Source organism: Myxocyprinus asiaticus, chromosome 31 (assembly GCF_019703515.2).
Source record: "Myxocyprinus asiaticus isolate MX2 ecotype Aquarium Trade chromosome 31, UBuf_Myxa_2, whole genome shotgun sequence".
NCBI lineage: Eukaryota > Metazoa > Chordata > Actinopteri > Cypriniformes > Catostomidae > Myxocyprinus > Myxocyprinus asiaticus.
The window spans coordinates 5,382,062-5,402,040 of record NC_059374.1 but is presented as its reverse complement, the minus strand read 5'-3'; the positions used below and the strand labels follow the sequence as shown (position 1 = coordinate 5,402,040).

Here is a 19,979-nt window from a genome sequence, read left to right as displayed (position 1 = left end):
GTATCGAGGCACAGATCTGGGGAAGGGAACAGAAACATTTCTGCAGCACTGAAGGTCCCAATGAGCACAGTGGCCACCATCATCCGTAAATGGAAGAAGTTTGGAACCACCAGGACTTTTTCTAGAGCTGGCCACCTGGCCAAACTGAGCGATCGGGGGAGAAGGGCTTTAGTCAGGGAGGTGACCAAGAACCCGATGGTCACTCTGACAGAGCTCCAGCATTTCTCTGTGGAGAGAGGAGAAACTTCCAGAAGAACAACCATCTCTGCAGCACTCCACCAATCAGGCCTGTATGGTAGAGTGGCCAGACAGAAGCCACTCCTCAGTAAAAGGCACATGACAGCCCGCCTGGAGTTTGCCAAAAGGCACCTGAAGGACTCTCAGACCATGAGAAACAAAGATTGATCTCTTTGGCCTGAATGGCAAGCGTCATGTCTGGAGGAAACCAGGCACCGCTCATCAACTGGACAATACCATCCCTACAGTGAAGCATGGTGGTGGCAGCATCATGCTGTGGGGATGTTTTTCAGCGGCAGGAACTGGGAGACTAGTCAGGATCGAGGGAAAGATGAATGCAGCAATGTACAGAGACATCCTTGATGAAAACCTGCTCCAGAGTGCTCTGGACCTCAGACTGGGGCGAAGGTTCATCTTCCAACAGGACAACGACCCTAAGCACATAGCCAAGATAACAAAGGAGTGGCTACGGGACAACTCTGTGAATGTCCTTGAGTGGCCCAGCCAGAGCCCAGACTTGAACCCGATTGAACATCTCTGGAGAGATCTGAAAATGGCTGTGCACCGACGCTCCCCATCCAACCTGATGGAGTTTGAGAGGTCCTGCAAAGAAGAATGGGAGAAACTGCCCAAAAATAGGTGTGCCAAGCTTGTAGCATCATACTCAAAAAGACTTGAGGCTGTAATTGGTGCCAAAGGTGCTTCAACAAAGTATTGAGCAAAGGCTGTGAATACTTATGTACATGTGATTTCTTTCATTTTTTATTTTTAATAAATTTCAAACAAACTTCTTTCATGTTGTCATTATGGGGTATTGTTTGTAGAATTGAGGAAAATAATGAATTTAATTCATTTTGGAATAAGTCTGTAACATAACAAAATGTGGAAAAAGTGAAGCTCTGTGAATACTTTCCAGATGCACTGTATATTATGCAAATAAGGATCCATTCGTTAACATTAGTTGATGCATTAGGTATCCTGAACTAACAATGAACAATATACTGTATATATTTTACAGAATTAAATAATCTTTGTTAATGTTAGTTAATAAAAATACAATTGTTCATTGTTAGTTCATGTAAGTTCATTGTGTATTAGATATATATATATAGACATTATTTTATTTGTTAGGGGAAAAATTTAAATGTTTGTGAAAAGTGTTTTAGAAAGAAACTTAAAAATAAAGTAATATGCATAAAATGTGATTACTTTTTGATAAAGTAATCAGAGCAGTTTTCTGAAAACTGTTTCAAAATTTGAGTGAAGTAATTAGTAATTTATAGAGGATTACTTTTTTGAGTAACTTACCCAACATTGAATTTATTAGATAGTTATAGAGTGTAAAGTATTACACTTTAAGATTTCATATAAAGATTTGTTGGGTTTAAAATGATAGCACAATAGATATACTGTTTAAAATGAAGCCAAAAAGTATTTGGACACTTTCTGGTTATCAAATGTTGGTGGAAAACGTTCATAGTTAATGTAATGAACACCTGTGGTTACTCTGCTAGGACTTTGTGAACTTGAGGGAAATTGACTTTCACAACAACAACAACAAAAAGGCTCAGAAAAGTTAAATTAGTTTCGAGAAAAGATTTAACATTATTTTAATTTTTTAAAGAGAAGCTTGACTGTAGTGTAACTACTTGAAGTTGTACAGTTTCAAAGTAGCTTCCCTAACAGTTTGCAAATGCCACTTGGTATGATATTTTATAATCTGATGCAATGACAATTTTAAAAGTGTGGCTTAATTTTCAAAATGGTCACTCATGGTTTAGGCAGTGCATAACTATTTAACAGTCTATCTAAATGTGAAAGAGCTAAATAAATCCATTTCTTATTATAACTGCATTAGAACAGCAAGTAATGTTTTCAAAAAAATGAGGAAGACAATGCACAGATCATTCTGGAATTCACTCACTGAAAAACTTTGGATTCAAATAATCCAACTGTGGATAGATTTAGCATATTCATTCAGTGTATTTTTAAGACATTGAATAGGTAAGTTCCACAGCCTATTGAGGTAAAAGATGCTGCTTTTTTAGAAATTGTATTCCTATAGAGAATGCAGAATCAGTCTTACCTGGGCAAACCTGGTCAATAAGCAGGACTACTGTTACCCATCTCATTATAGCTGATTATCATATAGTCATCTGTCTATATGAACTGTATGGTTTGGTGGTTTATGTGGTCTGCAATGTAGTATTTATACCCAACTGAGGGGCCAATCAGCTGTATGATGTCCACAGTTTTGTGTTTGCCTTCATAAATGTGTCTAATAGTGTATGATAATGATAACCTGAAACCTGGATGTTAAATAAGCCATGAAGGGATGCACATGGTTAGCAACAATACTCAAATAGGCTGTGGCATTCAAGCAATGATTGATTGGTATTAACAGGCCCAAAGTGTGCCAGGAAAACATTCCTCACACCATTACACTAGGCAGGTTGGGTCCACGGATTCATGCTGTTGGCACCAAATTCTGACCCTGCCATCTGTGTGCCTCAGCAGAAATTGAGATTCATCAGACCAGGCTAAGATTTTCCAGTCTTCAACTGTCCAGTTTTGGTGTGCCCACTGCAGCCTCAGCTTTCTGTTTTTGGCTGACAGAAATGGAACCCAACTTGGTCTTCTGCTGTTGTAGCCCATCTGCCTCAAGGTTCAACATGTTGTGCATACCAAGATTCTGTTCTGCTCGCTACAGTTGTACAGAGGGGTTATCGGAGTCACCGTAGCCTTTCTGTCAGCTCGAACCAGTCTGGCCATTTTCCGTTGACCTCTCTCATCAACGAGGCATTTCCGTCCACAGAACTGGCGCTCACTGGATGTTTTTTTTTTTTTTTGTATTTGGAACCATTCTGTGTAAATTCTAGAGACTGTTGTTTGTGAAAATCCCAGGAGATCAGCTGTTACAGAAATACTCTAACCAGCCCATCTGGCACCAACTATCATGCTAAGTTTGAAATCCCTGAGATCAAATTTTTTCCACATTCTAATGGTTGATGTGAACATTAACTAAAGCTCCTGACCTGTATCTGAATGATTTTATGCACTGCACTGCTGCCACATGATTGGCTGATTAGATAATCGCATGAATAAGTAGGTGTCCAGGTGTACCTAATAAAGTGCTAAGTGAGTGTACTTTCTCTTTACAAATGCTCCATACATAATATTCATCTATGACTTACAATTAAGAATTCATTATTGCCTGGGCCAATGGGGTCAGTTCTGAGAGACCTACTATTGCTCGACAAATTAGACTATAGTTAAACTACAGTCAAGCTTCTCTTTTAAAAAAATTAGTTAGCTACACTACATTAAAACTATTTCAATATAAGAAAATATTTTTAGATATAGTATAACAGTCAGATGATATTATTTAATTCTGAAATCAGAAGTTCTGATTGCAGAATTAAATAATAACACCTGATAGTTATATAGTTAAAAGCTAAAATTAAAAATTAATTTATAAACGTTTTCTACCAAAGAAATGAATAATAATTTTGAAATGTGAATAAAATCATGAGCACTCGCATGAGATAAAGACTCCAGTCACATCAGTAACCTTATAAAAGTGTTTTTATTCTACATGGAGATGGTCCCCTCATGGGGGCTGCCATGTTTGGATCACATGACCATCAGATGCTTGCTGATGATGTGTTCAAGTCATGTCGGAATGATCGTATTTACGAGTTTAACGCACATGAATGCCACCACAAAGTTGTAATTATGGGTGGGAAACTCTCCGAGTTGGGGGCGTTTCAATTCAAGAATCATGGTGGAAGAAAATTTTTTGTAATAATTTAGTTTTACTTGAGGATTTTGACGGTGCAGTTCAGTTTGTATACATTTTTGCACTGTTAATGAAGGATAACAATAAAACTTGCCAGAAAATAAGCCTCATTTAGTTGGTTAATGCAGCGAAAAATGTTTGCAAGAAACTTACATTTCCCATTATTATATACTGTATGGCCGCACAAGAATGCTAAAATAGACAAAACACTAATTACACACCAAATGTGTGGTTTTGCTCTTCATTTTGTTGCAATGGTACTAAAAAAATATTCCTGCCTTGGCTAGCAAGTGAAAAAGAGAGAAAGAAGTCTGAAATTGCAAAGTTCCAATCCCAAGTAAAATCACTTGAACGCACATCACATTGGATTTACGATTTCCATCCTTGTAAGTACAAACGTCCCAGGAGGATTTAAACGCACCATTAATCTCAATAACCGCCATTATTGGACACTTTCACTCATGGATTAAATGAATCATGGCTATCTGTGAATCGAGAAGTTCCACAATATCATTGGTAACTCAAAACTGTTGTGTTTGAATGATGCTATATACAGGCGTGTAAGTCCAAGTCGACATATTCAAAAAATTACTGAGTGCACCTTTAATTAAAGTGACAAGAGGTTGAGTATTTTGAGTGGCCCACCAGGAAAAGTCCCCATGCTCCCAATTGCCAGTCCATCCTTGTAATTACCTAAATATTTCACTTCAAGAAAGAAGGCAAAGTCCCTTTAAGACTGCATTGAGCTCAATTGAATCAGTAAATAATTTCTGTGTACTAGTTCGTGTACACGAACCATCCGAAAGAACCGACTCAATAAAATTAGTTTCCTCATGTTAAATATAAGGGAATCATTTAATTTAACCGGTTCATTTACATGAATTATCAGAAAGAACTGATTCACTTATATGATTTGGTTTTCCCAGCTCTACTTTAGAGGGCAATTAGGTGAGCGCATTTGTTTACTCCCTCGGCTCCATTGCTGCGCTTGCAATACAATGTCACAAATGTTGCGAATTGTGACGCTAGAGTGCTACTCATCGGAAAATGTAGCTTGTTACTGGAAAAGCTACACTTTTGTGAAAATAGCTGAGCTACTGTCACGCTACTGAAAAATATAGTTAAGTTGGTAGCTTTGCTACTTTTAGTTAGTTACTCCCCAAGACTGCTGTGAAATAAACAAAAGAAATTAAAAATGTTATCTTTTCCCAGTGCCTCACAGAACCATAACCTTGCCTACAAATATACTTCAGTATTAGTTTTTACTGGAAGTGCAAAAATATTGTCACAGTTCATACAAGTTCTACTGTCAAATGTAATTTAATGCAGAACAAAAAAAATCATAAGATTGATAAGGCATAGGTCAAACAGTCATACTGTGCATCTAAATATCAAGTTTTATTGTACGTTCAGCACTGAACATGTTTTGTAGTTTTTGGTTAATTAACTAACATTTATGTGCCAAACAATATTTAAGGCACCCATAAAAATATTACATCACCCTGCAATTGTAGTAAAGCAATTCCAGAAAGAGTTTGCTTTCACTGAAGTTGATGAACGAATTAAATTTGTGCTGGCACGAAGCACTTTAGTTATAGAAATCATGTTTACAAAGACATGCACATGAAATATAAATCAGCAGGCGGTCTTCATGGAACTTTTTAAGCTGGTTTGAGTAAGCATGCATTCCCCTGTAGATTCTCAGAGCTTAGAGAAAGTAATTTCTTTAGGGCTTTTCTTCTCCATGGCAGCCTGAGCTGACTTCATCAGATCATGGGTTTGAAGCATGCTCATATTCCAGGTGGCCTGCAGACACAAACAGGAAGTAAGGGTCAGAACAGTGTTGTGTATTAATCACTAGGTGGCAAATCTTGATGGCAACTAACTGTTTCCTATAAGAATAATGTCTGAACATTTTTTGGAATCTTTAGAGTCCATTTTCTCAAAAACAAATTTAAATGATAATATCTATGCAACAGTTTGGGATATAAACATAAAAAACTATATCTTTAGAAAGCTGCGACCTTCTTTTTTACTGCAGTGCATTAAATTATGATTCTGTAATTCTGTGAAAGGTGATTGTGGATCAGTATGACTCAAAACGATTTTTGCAATTTGCAACGTACAGTCTTTCTCTTTCCCAAAAGAAACGGACCAAAAATATTGATTACTCATCTTGTTTTCATATAGAGATTTTTTTCTAATAAAAGATCTTTAGAATGAGAACATAAGATCTCACCATGTAATTCAGGCCATCTGGAACACTGTGATCTCTGGAGTAAATTAGATTGACTTTGGTTCCCTGTACTGCAACAGGACTCCTGCTTGCGATCTCTTCTGCCATCTCCATAGCTCCGGCCATCATCGTCTCTTTATCTGGAAACACACGGCTGTGTGCGAGAAGAGAAATGCACACATATAACCGTGTCTAATAAAGTTCACAACTACAACAAAAAAAACTTTTATTCATTTTTATCACGCATACACAGAATTCATCACACCATTTATTAAAACTAATCTGCAAAAATTGGTCATTTTACAAATCTTTATGTGTGTGATAAGTTTGAGTGGCACATTTCAGCATGGATTGTTATGGGAATCTGTCACAATGTTATGCAGGCTTTCTAAAGTGTCTGTAATTGAAGGATGGGGCAGTAACTATATTGGACACAACAGCAAACCCGAAGGCAAGTGCTCTACCCCATTCTACATATGAAGAGATTACACAATCATAATAAAGGTAATTTACATAAACAAGACTTCGGGTACAGTAGCAAAAAAATGGCTTGTTTAGTACTAAGGGACCGTGGCCTAACTAGGCATAATCCAAACAATCCATCTGTCCACTGAACGCAGAACTGCTGTGCATTATGACACAATCAGAACGATCAACACAATCACAGCCAATCAGAAGATATATGATGTGTCATGTACAGTGGGGGCAAGAGTTAACAGTGGGTTGGAGTACCCAGGCCACCGCCAAAGAGATACAAACAAAGTGATTAATGAAATGTTCTGTCACTCATCATGACGAAAAAGATTTACATTGGAAGAGACAACTTGAATCACTTGTCACTTTACTGCATCACAAAAAGTGTAAGACACGTCCCATTTAAATTCAAATTCACATATCTCACCTGACTAATCCACAACTCTTGGCTTCATCAGCGTACATCTTCCTCGCAGTCAAAGCCAGCTCATTCACCAGACTGAAAGACAATGCAAGCAAATTTCACTTCTAAATTACAAAATGATCCATAATACAGTTTCTGATTAAGGCTATCCCCTTAAACTATACTTTGGCTGCCGCATGCCATTTTCCACACCCAAATTTAAAAGCTCACCTAATAGAAAATTATTGGTTTCATTTTACAGAACACCCACCCACCCCCCTAAAAAATGATTCCAACTATTCATTAACAACCTTTTATATGTTTACAATCTTTACATTTAGCAGACACTTTCATCCAAAGCGACTTACAAATGAGGAACATGGCAAGCAATTTGTCATACAACGTTCAACAACTGTGTTGTTGCTGTGGCAGTGTTGTACTGCCAGGTTTTCAAAGTGGCTGGATTAGTATAGCCACTAGCGCAGAAGAAAGAGACAGAGTTTTTTTTATTTTTTTTACATGAAGTGCAAGTTCAATAGTAAGTGCAGTTAGTGTGGACTGGTTAAGTGCTCGCGGAACAGATGTGTTTTCAGCTAGTTCTTGAATGTTGAGATGGTATCAGCAGATCGTGTAGATGTTGGAAGCTTATTCCACCACAGTGGAACAGAGAAAGTGAACGATTGTGAAACAGACTTTGAGCCTCTTTGTGATGGGACCACCAGGCACCGCTCGTTCATAGACCGCAGAGTGCGAGTTCGAGCATAGACCTGTAGAAGTGGGTGCGGTTCCATTGGCTGTCCTAAATGCCAGAGTCAAAGCTTTTAATTTGATGCAGGCAGCAACAGGTAGCCAGTGACGTGAAATCAAGAGTGGAGTGACATGAGCCCTTTTTGGCTGATTGAAGACCAGATGCGCTGCTGCATTCTGGACCATCTGCAGTGGCTTAATTGTGTAAGCTGGTAGGCCAGTCAACAAAGCGTTACAGGGGTCCAGTCTTGAAATGACCAGCGCTTGAACCAGGAGCTGTGCAGCATGTTCAGACAGAAAAGGTCTAATTTTCCTGATGTTATAAAGTGTGAATCTACAAGACCGGTGGTAGATGAGTTGTGGGTGGTAAAATTTAGCTGGTCATCTACCACCACTCCCAGGTTCCGAGCTGGTCTGAGTAGTGTTAGTGTAGTTGAACCAAGATGAATAGTGAGGTTGTGGTCAGCAGATGGGTTGGCTGGGATCACGAGGAGTTCTGTCTTAGCAAGGTTGAGCTGAAGGTGGCATTCCTTCATCCAGGCTGAAATGTCTGAGAGGCAGGCAGAGATACGAGCTGAGACAGTAAGGTCATCAGGTTGGAACGACAGGTAGAGCTGCGTATCATCTCCATAGCAGTGGTAGGAAAAGCCATGGGCCTCAATGATCAGTCCGAGTGATGCTGTATACATTGAGAAGAGAAGTGGCCCAAGCACTGATCCTCGAGGAACACCAGTGATCAACAGATGTGACTTGGACACCTCTCCTCTCCAGGAGACCTTGAAAGATCTGCCAATGAGGTACGACTCAAACCATCCAAGTGCAGTTCCTGTGATGCCCAGATCATAGAGGGTGGACAGGAGGATCTTGTGGTTCATCTTATGATGACCTGTCTTTGAAAGGCTGTGATTTAGGCTCTGTTTGCTCTATGTCCTTGCAAAGAGTTTATACCACTAGATGGCAACCAGTAATAAAACTATATTTTCCTCTATCATTTTCTATCATAATATACAGATCTGAAATGTAGGTGGCGCTCTAACGCAGCTGAGCGCTCACCATGTGCTCATCCATAGGCATTCAGTCTATTTTGTGATCCCATACACCTTCCCCACAGTTTTGTCCAATATCTCTGCCTCTGAGTGGACAAGAAGTTTAATTTTAAAAGGTGAGATTAAAGGCAAGATCCTCAGCTTTACAAAGATGCATAATATTTCATCATCGATAGTCATATTTTGATAGAACCTATTTTGCCTGTGTTTTGTTGATCATACATTTTCTGCTGGAGTGCATATTTTGTTCTAGACATCGGAGACATACCATTAGATTATTTACCCAAGCAAGCTTGCAGACAAGTATAATATGGCTCATTTTAAAGAAAACAGCCTAAGATAAGAGCTGATATGGAGTACAAAGATATAGATATATAATTTAGTTGCATTTCTCATAATGAGAGTTTTCATTTGCTATATGACTTGACTATTTAAGTGCTATCTGAAAAACGTATATTTTCATTTTTATATTTCGACATTACCATAAGGTGGAACTCATTTCCGACACAGAGGTTTTCAGGTCTTAACTTGTTATATTATGATAAATAAATACAAAAGTAATGGGGTTCTGTGAAAAGTTCAGATTCTAAGTGCTCAAATGCTACCACATATATCTATATATCCCTCAGGCCAAAGTTTAAGGGTTAAATCTCATACCTACGACTTCCAATCACTTTGGGGAGACGCTGCAAAGTACCGACATCAGCTGCCAGGCCAATGTCGACTTCCTGAAGAGAAACGGCTAACAGTTTACAATCATATTTAAATCTAAATGAATCTAAGATGGTTTTATATGCATAAGAATAGAGCTTTCTATTGGGACTACAATGAGCTTTGCTTTAGGGCTTAAAGTGATTAATAAATAGACAGCCCTAATAATATAATACGATGATTAAAAAGCATTAAAGGAAAAATTCCAGGTTCAAAAAAGGAAAGAAAAAAAAAAGGCAAAAATCTGGGTTACAGTGAGGTACTCACTATGGAAGTGAATGGGCCCAATCCGTAAGCGTTAAAAATACAGTTTCAATGACTACCACCCCTGGAGTCATGAGGTCGAATCCAGGGCGTGCTGAGCAACTCCAGTCAGGTCTCCTAAGCATCCAAATTGGCCCGATTGCTAGGGAGGGTAGAGTCACATGGGGTAACCTCATCGTGATCGCTATAATGTGTGGTTCTCGCTCTCGGTTGGGCGCGTGGTGAGTTGTGCGTGGATGCCGCGGAGAATAGCGTGGGCCTCCACACGTGCTACATCTCTGCGGTAACACTCAACAAGCCACTTGATAAGATGCGTGGATTGACAGTCTCAGACGCAGAGGCAACTGAGATTCGTCCTCCGCCACCCAAATTGAGGCGAGTCACTACGCCACCACGAGGACTTAGAGCACATTGGGAATTGGGTATTATATATAATATGGGGAGAAAAGGGGAGAAAATAAAATAAATAAAATAAAAAATACAGTTTCAAATGTAAAGCCACAAGATATAAGCAATATGCATGTTAACATGATTTTAGTGTGACAAAATCTCTTACTAACTTTTTTGTGTAAAGTTTTTACAATTGTACAACTTCATTCCCATGTGTGTCATCGGCATAGCAATGATAGGAAAAGCCATGTTCCTGAATGACAGATCCCAGTGATGTATTGTATATGAAGAAGAGAAGAGTCCCAAGCACTGAACCCTGAGGTACCCCAGTAGCTAGTCTGTGTGATTTGGACACCACTTCCACCCAGGACACCCTGAAGGACCCACCTGTGAGGCAAGACTCACACCAGCGAAGTACGGTTCCTGAGATGCCCATAGTCGACAAGGTGGAAAGGAGGATATGGTGGTTAACCGTAAGTAAATAAAATTATAAGATTCACAATTCTGCCTTTAAACCCTCCAAAAATGTATTCCGTTGTAAGTGCCTCACTGTAACTTAAATTTTTGCTTTTTTTATAGAAAAGAAGAGACGAGTCGCAATTATTTTTGTGGTAATCAACATTATGCTACAAATGCTGTCGATTGAGCTTAACTTGTATTGAACCCAGAATATTCCTTTAAATCACAACAACAATCTAATAAGAGCATCCAGGGCCCTGGGTAGCTCAGTGGTAAAAGACGCTGGCTACCACCCCTGGAGTTCACGAGTTCGAATCCCAGGGCGTGCTGAGTAACTCCAACCAGGTCCTAAGCAACCAAATTGGCCCGGTTGCTAGGGAGTGTAGAGTCACATGGGGTAACCTCCTCGTGGTCGCCATAATGTGGTTCGTTCTCAGTGGGGCGCGTGGTGAGTTGAGCGTGGTTGCCGCGGTGGATGGCGTGAAGCCTCCACACGCGCTATGTCTCTGTGCCAACGCGCTCAACAAGCCACATGATAAGATGCATGGGCTGATGGTCTCAGACGCGGAGGCAACTGAGATTCATCCTCCACCACCCAGACCGAGGCCAATCACTACGCGACCACGAGAACTTAAAAGCGCACTGGGAATTGGGCATTCCAAATTGGGAGAAACTCTAAAAAAAAATAAAAAAAATAAAAAGAGTATAATAATAATAATTCCACACCTTGACCTGAAACCAGGCATCCTGTGTACAGAGCCGTATATCGCATGCTGTGATCAGATCCACTCCTTTAATACAAAACACAAATTATACAAACACGACTGCTTAGAAAAATATGTTTAAAACAGAGAATAAACTTCATTGTGAAGTACTAAACAAATTGGTGCCAACAATTAAAGAAAAAGCATGGAGTGTGGTGGACCTGTAGAAACTAACCCCCTCCAATACATGCTCCATGTATGGCAACAATCACTGGTTTTGGACACTGTAAAAGAAAAAAAGAAGACATGATGAGACATGATGACACAGACTAGTTTTTATCACAAATACACCACCAACAGGATGATCAGGACCCCAACAAGATCTCACCTACTTTTCTACTACTACTGTTTGCCATGATAGTTCTCAATTATGCAAACAATGTTCTGAGCCAGATTTGAACAGGTGAGAGTAAATAAATTAAGTGAATAACAACTTAAATTTTGGTCTGTTCCTCACACAATATGACATCAGAAGACATGGAGAATAGTGCACAAGTTGTTTTGGCTACTTTTATGATACATTTTGGTGCAGCTTGACAGCCCCAGTTTTTAATCACTTTTGTATGGAAAAGAGCAGAATTTTCATATCTGGGTGAAGTATTCCTCTAATTCCTTTACCTCCCATATCATCTGTTCTTAGGACTTTAAAAACTTTAATATTTTTTAATGTATTGAGATGCTTTCACAGTACATGAATGACCTTTTCTATAACAGAGAAGGTTTCCTGGTATTTGCCTATGATGTGGCGCAAGTTCCATGAGATCCTTGCAGTGTCGTCTCCCTCAGGCTGTAGAATATCACTGGCCATGCTCATCAGGTCAATACCTGTGGACAGAGATTTACTATTCAGTCCTTAGTAGGGCTGTAAAAAGGGCTAAGAAACTAAATTTGAATTTTCACCTAAATATTACCAAAATCCAAAACATCAGTGATCACAAGATTTTTTAATCAACATTGTCTCACAAGTCAACAAGAGGGTGGACCAAATACATATAAACCAAATGGCACCTAGTTATGTTGTTTATTGCAAATATACCTAACAAAAACCCATTTTAAACAAGTGCATAAAACTTTAAAATTAAAGGTTTTTGCCAGTTCATATTCTCAAATTTTAGGTAAAAAAGTTAAACGAGAAAATAAACACTTCAGTAGACAGTTTTAAGTTACTACCATGGTACTCCAGCTTCAAAATACTGGCAGTACCACAGTGTTTTTCATTAATTACAGTTGTACAGTTGGTAGTAACATTCCCAGGTAGTAGAGGTAATCGGTTGAACTCAGTTGTGAAGAGCCATTTGTGGTGAAAATGCGACCGAACACACATCAAAAATTCAAATGTATTTTTATCTTAAATTCATAGAATATTTGAATTTCTCATTTTAATTTGACACACCGCCAGCGGCATCACGCAACATTTCAATGAGAGCACAGCAACTTCCAGCAACCACTGGTGACAGAGATCGCCTTGGCGAGCGACAAGACAAGTTGAGAAAATGTCAACTTTATGCAAATGACAAGCGACATTCGCGAGCAACTACCAATGAGAGTGAAGACAGTGGAGCTCATGTAACCCATCTGCTGGGAGTGAAAATACTGGAGACAATTCGCTAAACGGCCGCGGCAGCTCGTGATGCCAGAAGTTGCTATGCTCTCATTGAAAATGAATGGGATCTTGTTGCTTTCTCACGCGATGTCGCTGGTGGTGTGAATGGGGCTCAAGACAGAGAACTTCAAAGCTTCTGTGAGCGATTTTATTGTTCTGTATCATTTGTCTGTAACCACATACATGGATATGGGCTAATAAAATGATGCGTGGAAAACCGTGTCAGCATTCTGAGTGAGTTTGATTCATATATTGACATAATGTTAGTCTTGTTTAATGATATGGTGCATTAAGCACTGCTGCAGATTTTATAAAACGCCCTCCCCTGGAGAATGTTCATTTTTGGAGGCAAAAGAACTGATTCCTTGTCAAATTAGAATGGTATCTTAGTTTTATCGGCAGTATCATCTGTAATCAGCATTTCAAAAGCTATTATGACCAGTTGTGCAGTCCACCAATAACGTTAGAGCAGTAGGAAAGCCCACTAGCGACATATATTGCAGAGTCCAGCGACAATGCCGTCGGCGGTGAGCGGTTCTTTAGTGCTGCAGATTCACTCACTCACAAACTCACTCAGAATGCCAACACGGTTTTCAACGCATCATTTTATTAGCCCATATCCATGTATGTGGTTACAGACAAATAATATAGAACAGTGAAATTGCTCACAGAAATTTTAAACGTCTCCATCTTGCCTGCATTTGTCTCCAATATATTCACTTACAGCAGATGGGTTACGTGAGCTGCACTGTCTTCACTCTCATTGGTAGTCGCTCGCGAATGTAGCTTGTCATTTGCATAAAGTTGAAATTTTCTCAACTTGTCGCTCGACATGGCGATCTTTGTTGCCAACGGCCTCGACAGCCAAGTCACTGTGCTCTCGCTGAAAATCAATGGGATTGTGTCGCTATGTCGCACGATGCCACTGGCTGTGTGAACGAGGCTTCAGTTATACCTAGGTTTTTACATTTTCAGAAGACAAGTGAGTGTGCTTGGCTTGCCCAGGCAAAAGTCATGGCCACAATGCTAAAGTGTTGTGGTTGGTTGCCAGGGGGTTTCTATGTGGTTGCTGAGTGTTATGGGTGATTGATAGAGTCTTGCTGAGTGGTTGCTTCCTGGTACAAGTCAAAAGAGCCTCAAGTCTCTATAGCTGTTTTCCATCCAACTATTTGAAAATGCGCATAGGAAATCCTGAATGGAAATGCTTGATATGCGAATAAACTCTCAGAATTCGCATACAATTAAATGTGCTAGGAGGAGGTGGATTTTCTAGAGTTTCGCATTAGTTAAAATGCACATTTAAGTGATGGAAACGGCTTATTCGCATCAACGATGATGTGTCATGATCATTTGTAAAGTGCGATGGCAATGCGCTCGTCAGATGGTATAGGTGCGCGAGAGCTTGACGTGACTGGCTCAACGAAAGGCCGAACATGGTACGCAATTCTTCAAATGTAGCCCTGGTTAGTCGAAAATGCTTCACCCACAGATCATCGTTAAAGTGGGTCCTCACAATCCACCAGAACTGTTTTGAGCGCGAGCACTCCCAGATATATGGAGGCTATTATATATTATATGGAGGTATATTATGTGTGCTATTGCACCTATTCTGCGACGTCTCCTGGCAGTATTTAATAACAATGTACAATTGCTTTATTACAGCAAATACAGCTCTCCCCGAAGCAAAGAGGTCGTTCAGCTGCTCCATGACAAAAAGGCGGGCTCCTTCAAGATAATGCGCATTTACAGTTCATGGAAACACGCAATGTTTAGCATTTTCTTTAGTAGAATTTTCAGAAATGCACATTAAAAATGCAAAACATTTTGATGGAAACCCAGCTTATGATATTCTGGTCCCTAGATATGACTATGATAGAAATCATTTCAAATCACTAAACCCAAGTATACAATAACAATAGTTCATGTCTTAACAAAAACTACTCACTGGCATTGTTATTTACTAAGTTAGATCCCCACTTTCAGTTAATGTTGTCGAAATGAAGAATGGTGTACACCCAACAGACAAAATTGCAATTAAGAGAAAACAGACAAACAACTGGCCATATTCAACAAGTGTGTGTAAGATAGTGTTTGACCATTTTACCAGCTGTGAAGAGCTTCCCAGCACCTGAAAAAACCACAACACGACACTCCGGGTCTTCAGCAATCTGATTGAAGCAGTCAACCATTTCACTGCAAACAGAATAAAAATATGCACAAAACAATTCTGCATTAACATGTATATTGTGATCTCTGAAATCTATTTGCCATAAACATTAAATGAAGCTTGGGTGGGGTGGATGCTCTGAACAATATTGAACTGAGCAGCATTTGCTATGGTCATGGATGTCACACTGCACCTCCAGAATGCCTTGTTCATTGCATTGCGTTTCTCTGGACGACAGAACTCGACGTGAGTGATGGTATCGGCCGGGCGGGTGATTGACAGGGTGGTGAAGAGGGGGTTGGGACCTGTTGAAGTAGACATTCCTCTAACAGCATTCAGAACAGGCATCAACAGACCCTGTTCTGATCAGACAACACACACCGAACAGAAAGGCTTACAATGGAACACAACAGTTTAAAATGAAATCTATTCAATTTTAATTAGATTGAATAGATTTTTAGTGGATGTAGGAAGTTCACACAGGTGTCCAAGCACAGATGCAGTTCATCACATTAAAGAGACAGTTCACAAAAATACACAATATTTTCTCACCCTCGTGTTGTTCTAAACACATATGACTTTCTTTTTCAGTACACAGAGAACAATTCTGAAAAAAACATTCTGCTCACTGATGTCATACAAAGGCAATGGATGGTTACCAAATTCAAATGCATTTTTATTTTAAATTCAATGCATTAAAAAAAAATAATAATTTGACGGCCATAATCTTTAGTGCTGCAGACTGAATGTTTCTTTTACACCCTGTCTACACTGGACATGAGCGGCACATCACTTCGAAAAGCAATAAAACCCATTATAATCAATGATGCACTGGAAGCATCCAACAGTAAAAGGGTCTCCTGTTCCATTTTGCACTGCAATTGCTGGCGTTACTACTGCCAACAACACAAATAAACAGTTTAGATTGTTCATGCTTGTTCATGCTGACACGTCCAGTAGTGCATTTATTACTAGATATTTATATTTTCTGAAAACAAGTGAGTAGTGTTTGGCTTGTACATAAGTCGTGGCCTGTACTGAATGCTACGCCTCTTCAAGCTTCAAAAGAACACAAAAGTATAATTCAGATGTCTAATAAATTATTCCATGCGACTCATGCTTTGTTCTGAAGGAATACGATAAGGTTTGGTGAGAGACAAATCAAATGTATTATTTAGTGAAACACTAACTAGTGAACAACACAAGGGTGAGTAAATAATGACTTTTATTTATTTATTTTTTTGGGTAAATCATCCAAGTGTATCTGTCTGCTTCTCGCAAGACAAAAAGGAACACCCACTACATGACATGCCCACTGCAATTAACAGCCCCCTTGGACCAAAAAGCAATTCTAATGGCTGAAAAAACTTTTAATGCAATCGCTGTATGATTTATGTGGTCTCAACTATGTAAATCTGACAAAAAAATAACATTTTAATTATATGGCACTTATAATATTATTCAACCGAAGATATAAATGGTGAAACTAAACATTTCTCTGTTCTGTTTTCTTTAGATTGCTCACAAGCTAATTGGTTAGCCTATTAGCTTAGCAAACCACTAGCCTTTTTTAAATTATTTATTTCACAAGAAACATACATATGTATAAATAACATACAGGGGGATACGAAACAGATCTTCACATTTAGCGTACAAATATTAGTGTGACAAAAAAAAAAATGTCTTGTGCAATTTACATCTTTTCATTTTCATATTATCTCAAAATTTTATTAAACAGATTCCTTTTTTCAATAGAAGAGACGTCTCTTCTATTTAGTTGATTTCTTATTACCGGTCAATGCATTCACCAAGTCGTAAAACATTTTCAAATCTATACAAAATAACTTAAAACAAGCCTTAACAGACATTAACTTAGCTTTATGCAAATGAAATTTCCCAATAAGGGTTATTAATTTTAGTGTCATCAGTTATGGGAAAGCCAGTGTTACAGTCCAAGAACAGGATCATGTGTCCTCTATTGCAATTATTTTACAAAATGGATCAAATATTAGCAAAATGAATCAAATATGTTCTTCCTATGTTTCCCTTTGTCGAAGTCTGTTTCCACTTTGTCAAAGTCTGTTCCCCCTATATTTCTCCATTTTCAAAGTCTGTTTCCCCTGTTTCCCCTTTGGCAGAGTCTGTCCCCCCTATATTTCCCCATTGTCAAAGTCTGTTCCCCCTATGTTTCCCCTTTGTCGAAGTCTGTTCCCCCTATGTTTCTCTTTGTCATAGTCTGTTCCCCCTATGTTTCGCTTTGTCAAAGTATGTCCCCCCTATGTTTCCCCTTTGGCGAAGTCTGTCCCCCCTATGTTTCCCCTTTGTCAAAGTCTGTTCCCCCTATGTTTCCCCTTGTCAAAGTCTGTTCCCCCTATGTTTCCCCTTTGGCAAAGTCTGTTCCCCCTATGTTTCCCCTTTGGCAAAGTCTGTCCCCCCTATGTTTCCCCTTTGTCAAAGTCTGTTCCCCCTATGTTTCTCTTTGGCAAAGTCTGCTCCCCCATATTTCCCCATTGTCGAAGTCTGTTCCCCCCTATGTTTCCCTTTGTCGAAGTCTGTACCCCCTATGTTTCCCCTTTGGCAAAGTCTGTCCCCCCTATGTTTCCCCTTTGTCGAAGTCTGTTCCCCCTATGTTTCTCTTTGTCAAAGTCTGTTCCCCCTATGTTTCTCTTTGGCAAAGTCTGTTCCCCCTATGTTTCTCTTTGGCAAAGTCTGTTCCCCCTATGTTTCTCTTTGTCAAAGTCTGTTCCCCCTATGTTTCCCCTTTGTCAAAGTCTGTTCCCCCTATGTTTCTCTTTGGCAAAGTCTGTTCCCCCTATGTTTCCCCTTTGTCAAAGTCTGTTCCCCCTATGTTTCTCTTTGGCAAAGTCTGTTCCCCCTATGTTTCCCCTTTGTCAAAGTCTGTTCCCCCTATGTTTCTCTTTGGCAAAGTCTGTTCCCCCTATGTTTCTCTTTGGCAAAGTCTGTTCCCCCTATGTTTCTCTTTGGCAAAGTCTGTTCCCCCTATGTTTCCCCTTTGTCAAAGTCTGTTCCCCCTATGTTTCTCTTTGGCAAAGTCTGTTCCCCCTATGTTTCCCCTTTGTCAAAGTCTGTTCCCCCTATGTTTCTCTTTGGCAAAGTCTGTTCCCCCTATGTTTCCCCTTTGTCAAAATCTGTACCCCCTATGTTTCCACTTTGTCAAAGTCTGCTCCCCCATATTTCCCCATTGTCGAAGTCTGTTCCCCCCATGTTTCCCTTTGTCGAAGTCTGTTCCCCCTATGTTTCCCCTTTGGCAAAGTCTGTTCCCCCTATGTTTCCACTTTGTCAAAGTCTGCTCCCCCATATTTCCCCATTGTCGAAGTCTGTTCCCCCCATGTTTCCCTTTGTCGAAGTCTGTTCCCCCTATGTTTCCCCTTTGGCAAAGTCTGTTCCCCCTATGTTTCCACTTTGTCAAAGTCTGTTCCCCCTATATTTCCCCATTGTCGAAGTCTGTTCCCCCTATATTTCCCCACTGTCAAAGTCTGTACCCCCTATTTTTCCACTTTGTCAAAGTCTGTTCCCCCATATTTCCCCATTGTCGAAGTCTGTTCCCCCCTATATTTCCCCTTTGGCAAAGTCTGTTCCCCCTATGAGGCAAATAACACCTATTATTGAACGTGTGACCTTTCACCCAGTTAACTACACAAGTAATAAAGTCATAGACAGTTACAGAAAAGTAATACATTCTCATTACAATGTAAATGAAACTGACATTAGGACATATTGGCTAACAAAACATGAGTCTTTTGTTTTGTCATTTGTTTTCTTTAAAAGTATGTACAGAGCGTCTTGTCAAGGATGGTTCTTCATCCTATCATCATCTATTAGTGTTCACAGCGACATATATTACAATATCATTTATCTTAACTGTGAATACAATAAATTAGACACATGATCTAACAGGATGACTTACTTGTGAGAGCAGATCTGAATAGAAATGTCATTGTTGCCCTTTGACCAATATAGTCTCACAGACCAAAACTCAAAACTCACTTCAATAGTGTCGTTTTATCTTCTGAAGCTGTGTGAGACAAGTAAGTCCTCACAAAAACTGAAAGCAGGTATTAGGAGGGCTGTTTTATTTCTGTTTAGCAGGACGCCATATGCTTTATTTTTTACTATGACGTACGGTGGCTCATTGAGGTCAATCGGTGCCAGTCTTTTCACACGCTTTTCACCAGCAGATGTCCTCCGCGTGCAGTGTGTCGAACTCCATGTGATCGCGTCAGTGGCGCTTAGAAGTTTCAGAAAGTTTCCTCCCATCAGGGGACTTGCAATTTTTCATAGCAAACGAAAAAGACTTTTAATTCGATAGAACAATTCAATTTCACTGCATAATGAAGCACTTAAAACTTCATATAACATCAGAACTATAAACATGTTTCAATTCACATGTTTATTACTGAGAAAATAATTTTCTATAATGAAGACCTTTTATCTTTATTTTTATGGAAATTTCTCTAAATGTATGTACTTATCAAGCCTCGCATTTCTGTTTGGCTATAGCAAACGTGAATGTTGAATCCATGCCTGGCTGGCAAAAAAATAGCAGTTCAGTAAGACATTTATTATAGAAGTAAATGGAGCAAATCCATAAATGTTAAAATAGTCACTGTTTTAACCCTTGTGCATCAATAAAAAATAGTTACTCTGAGGTCCTTATA

The 19,979-nt window shown here is 39.3% G+C and overlaps 1 protein-coding gene across 4 annotated transcripts; it reads right to left on the bottom strand.

The window, feature by feature from the left end:
- Window positions 1-5,289: 5,289 nt before the first annotated feature.
- LOC127422285 (delta(3,5)-Delta(2,4)-dienoyl-CoA isomerase, mitochondrial-like) lies at window positions 5,290-19,463 on the bottom strand. 4 transcript variants are annotated; one of them, XM_051665701.1, is made up of 10 exons: window positions 19,309-19,463; window positions 15,494-15,662; window positions 15,238-15,326; window positions 12,231-12,355; window positions 11,706-11,754; window positions 11,493-11,557; window positions 9,600-9,670; window positions 7,174-7,245; window positions 6,276-6,426; window positions 5,290-5,842 (listed from the first exon to the last, which is right to left on the bottom strand). In XM_051665701.1, exons 2-10 carry the CDS (start codon window positions 15,646-15,648, stop codon window positions 5,738-5,740), a joined length of 882 nt encoding a protein of 293 aa, XP_051521661.1. In that variant the 5' UTR covers window positions 15,649-15,662; window positions 19,309-19,463; the 3' UTR covers window positions 5,290-5,737. The 4 variants fall into 4 exon arrangements, with proteins under 4 accessions (XP_051521661.1, XP_051521660.1, XP_051521662.1 ...); XM_051665700.1 differs by having other exon boundaries at window positions 11,692-11,754; window positions 12,266-12,355; window positions 19,229-19,458; XM_051665702.1 differs by having other exon boundaries at window positions 15,494-15,605; window positions 19,229-19,457.
- Between the last annotated feature and the right edge of the window lie 516 nt (window positions 19,464-19,979).

Excerpts from the sequence above, each read along its gene's own strand:
- LOC127422285 (XM_051665699.1), bottom strand. The coding sequence starts at position 19,259 with ATGACATTTCTATTCAGATCTGCTCTCACAA. Across the intron at positions 11,755-12,230 it reads CCTTCTCTGTTATAGAAAAG|TGTCCAAAACCAGTGATTGT; the intron begins GTCATTCATGTA and ends TTTCTTTTACAG. Across the intron at positions 5,843-6,275 it reads CAGATGGCCTGAATTACATG|GCCACCTGGAATATGAGCAT; the intron begins GTGAGATCTTAT and ends TTGTGTCTGCAG.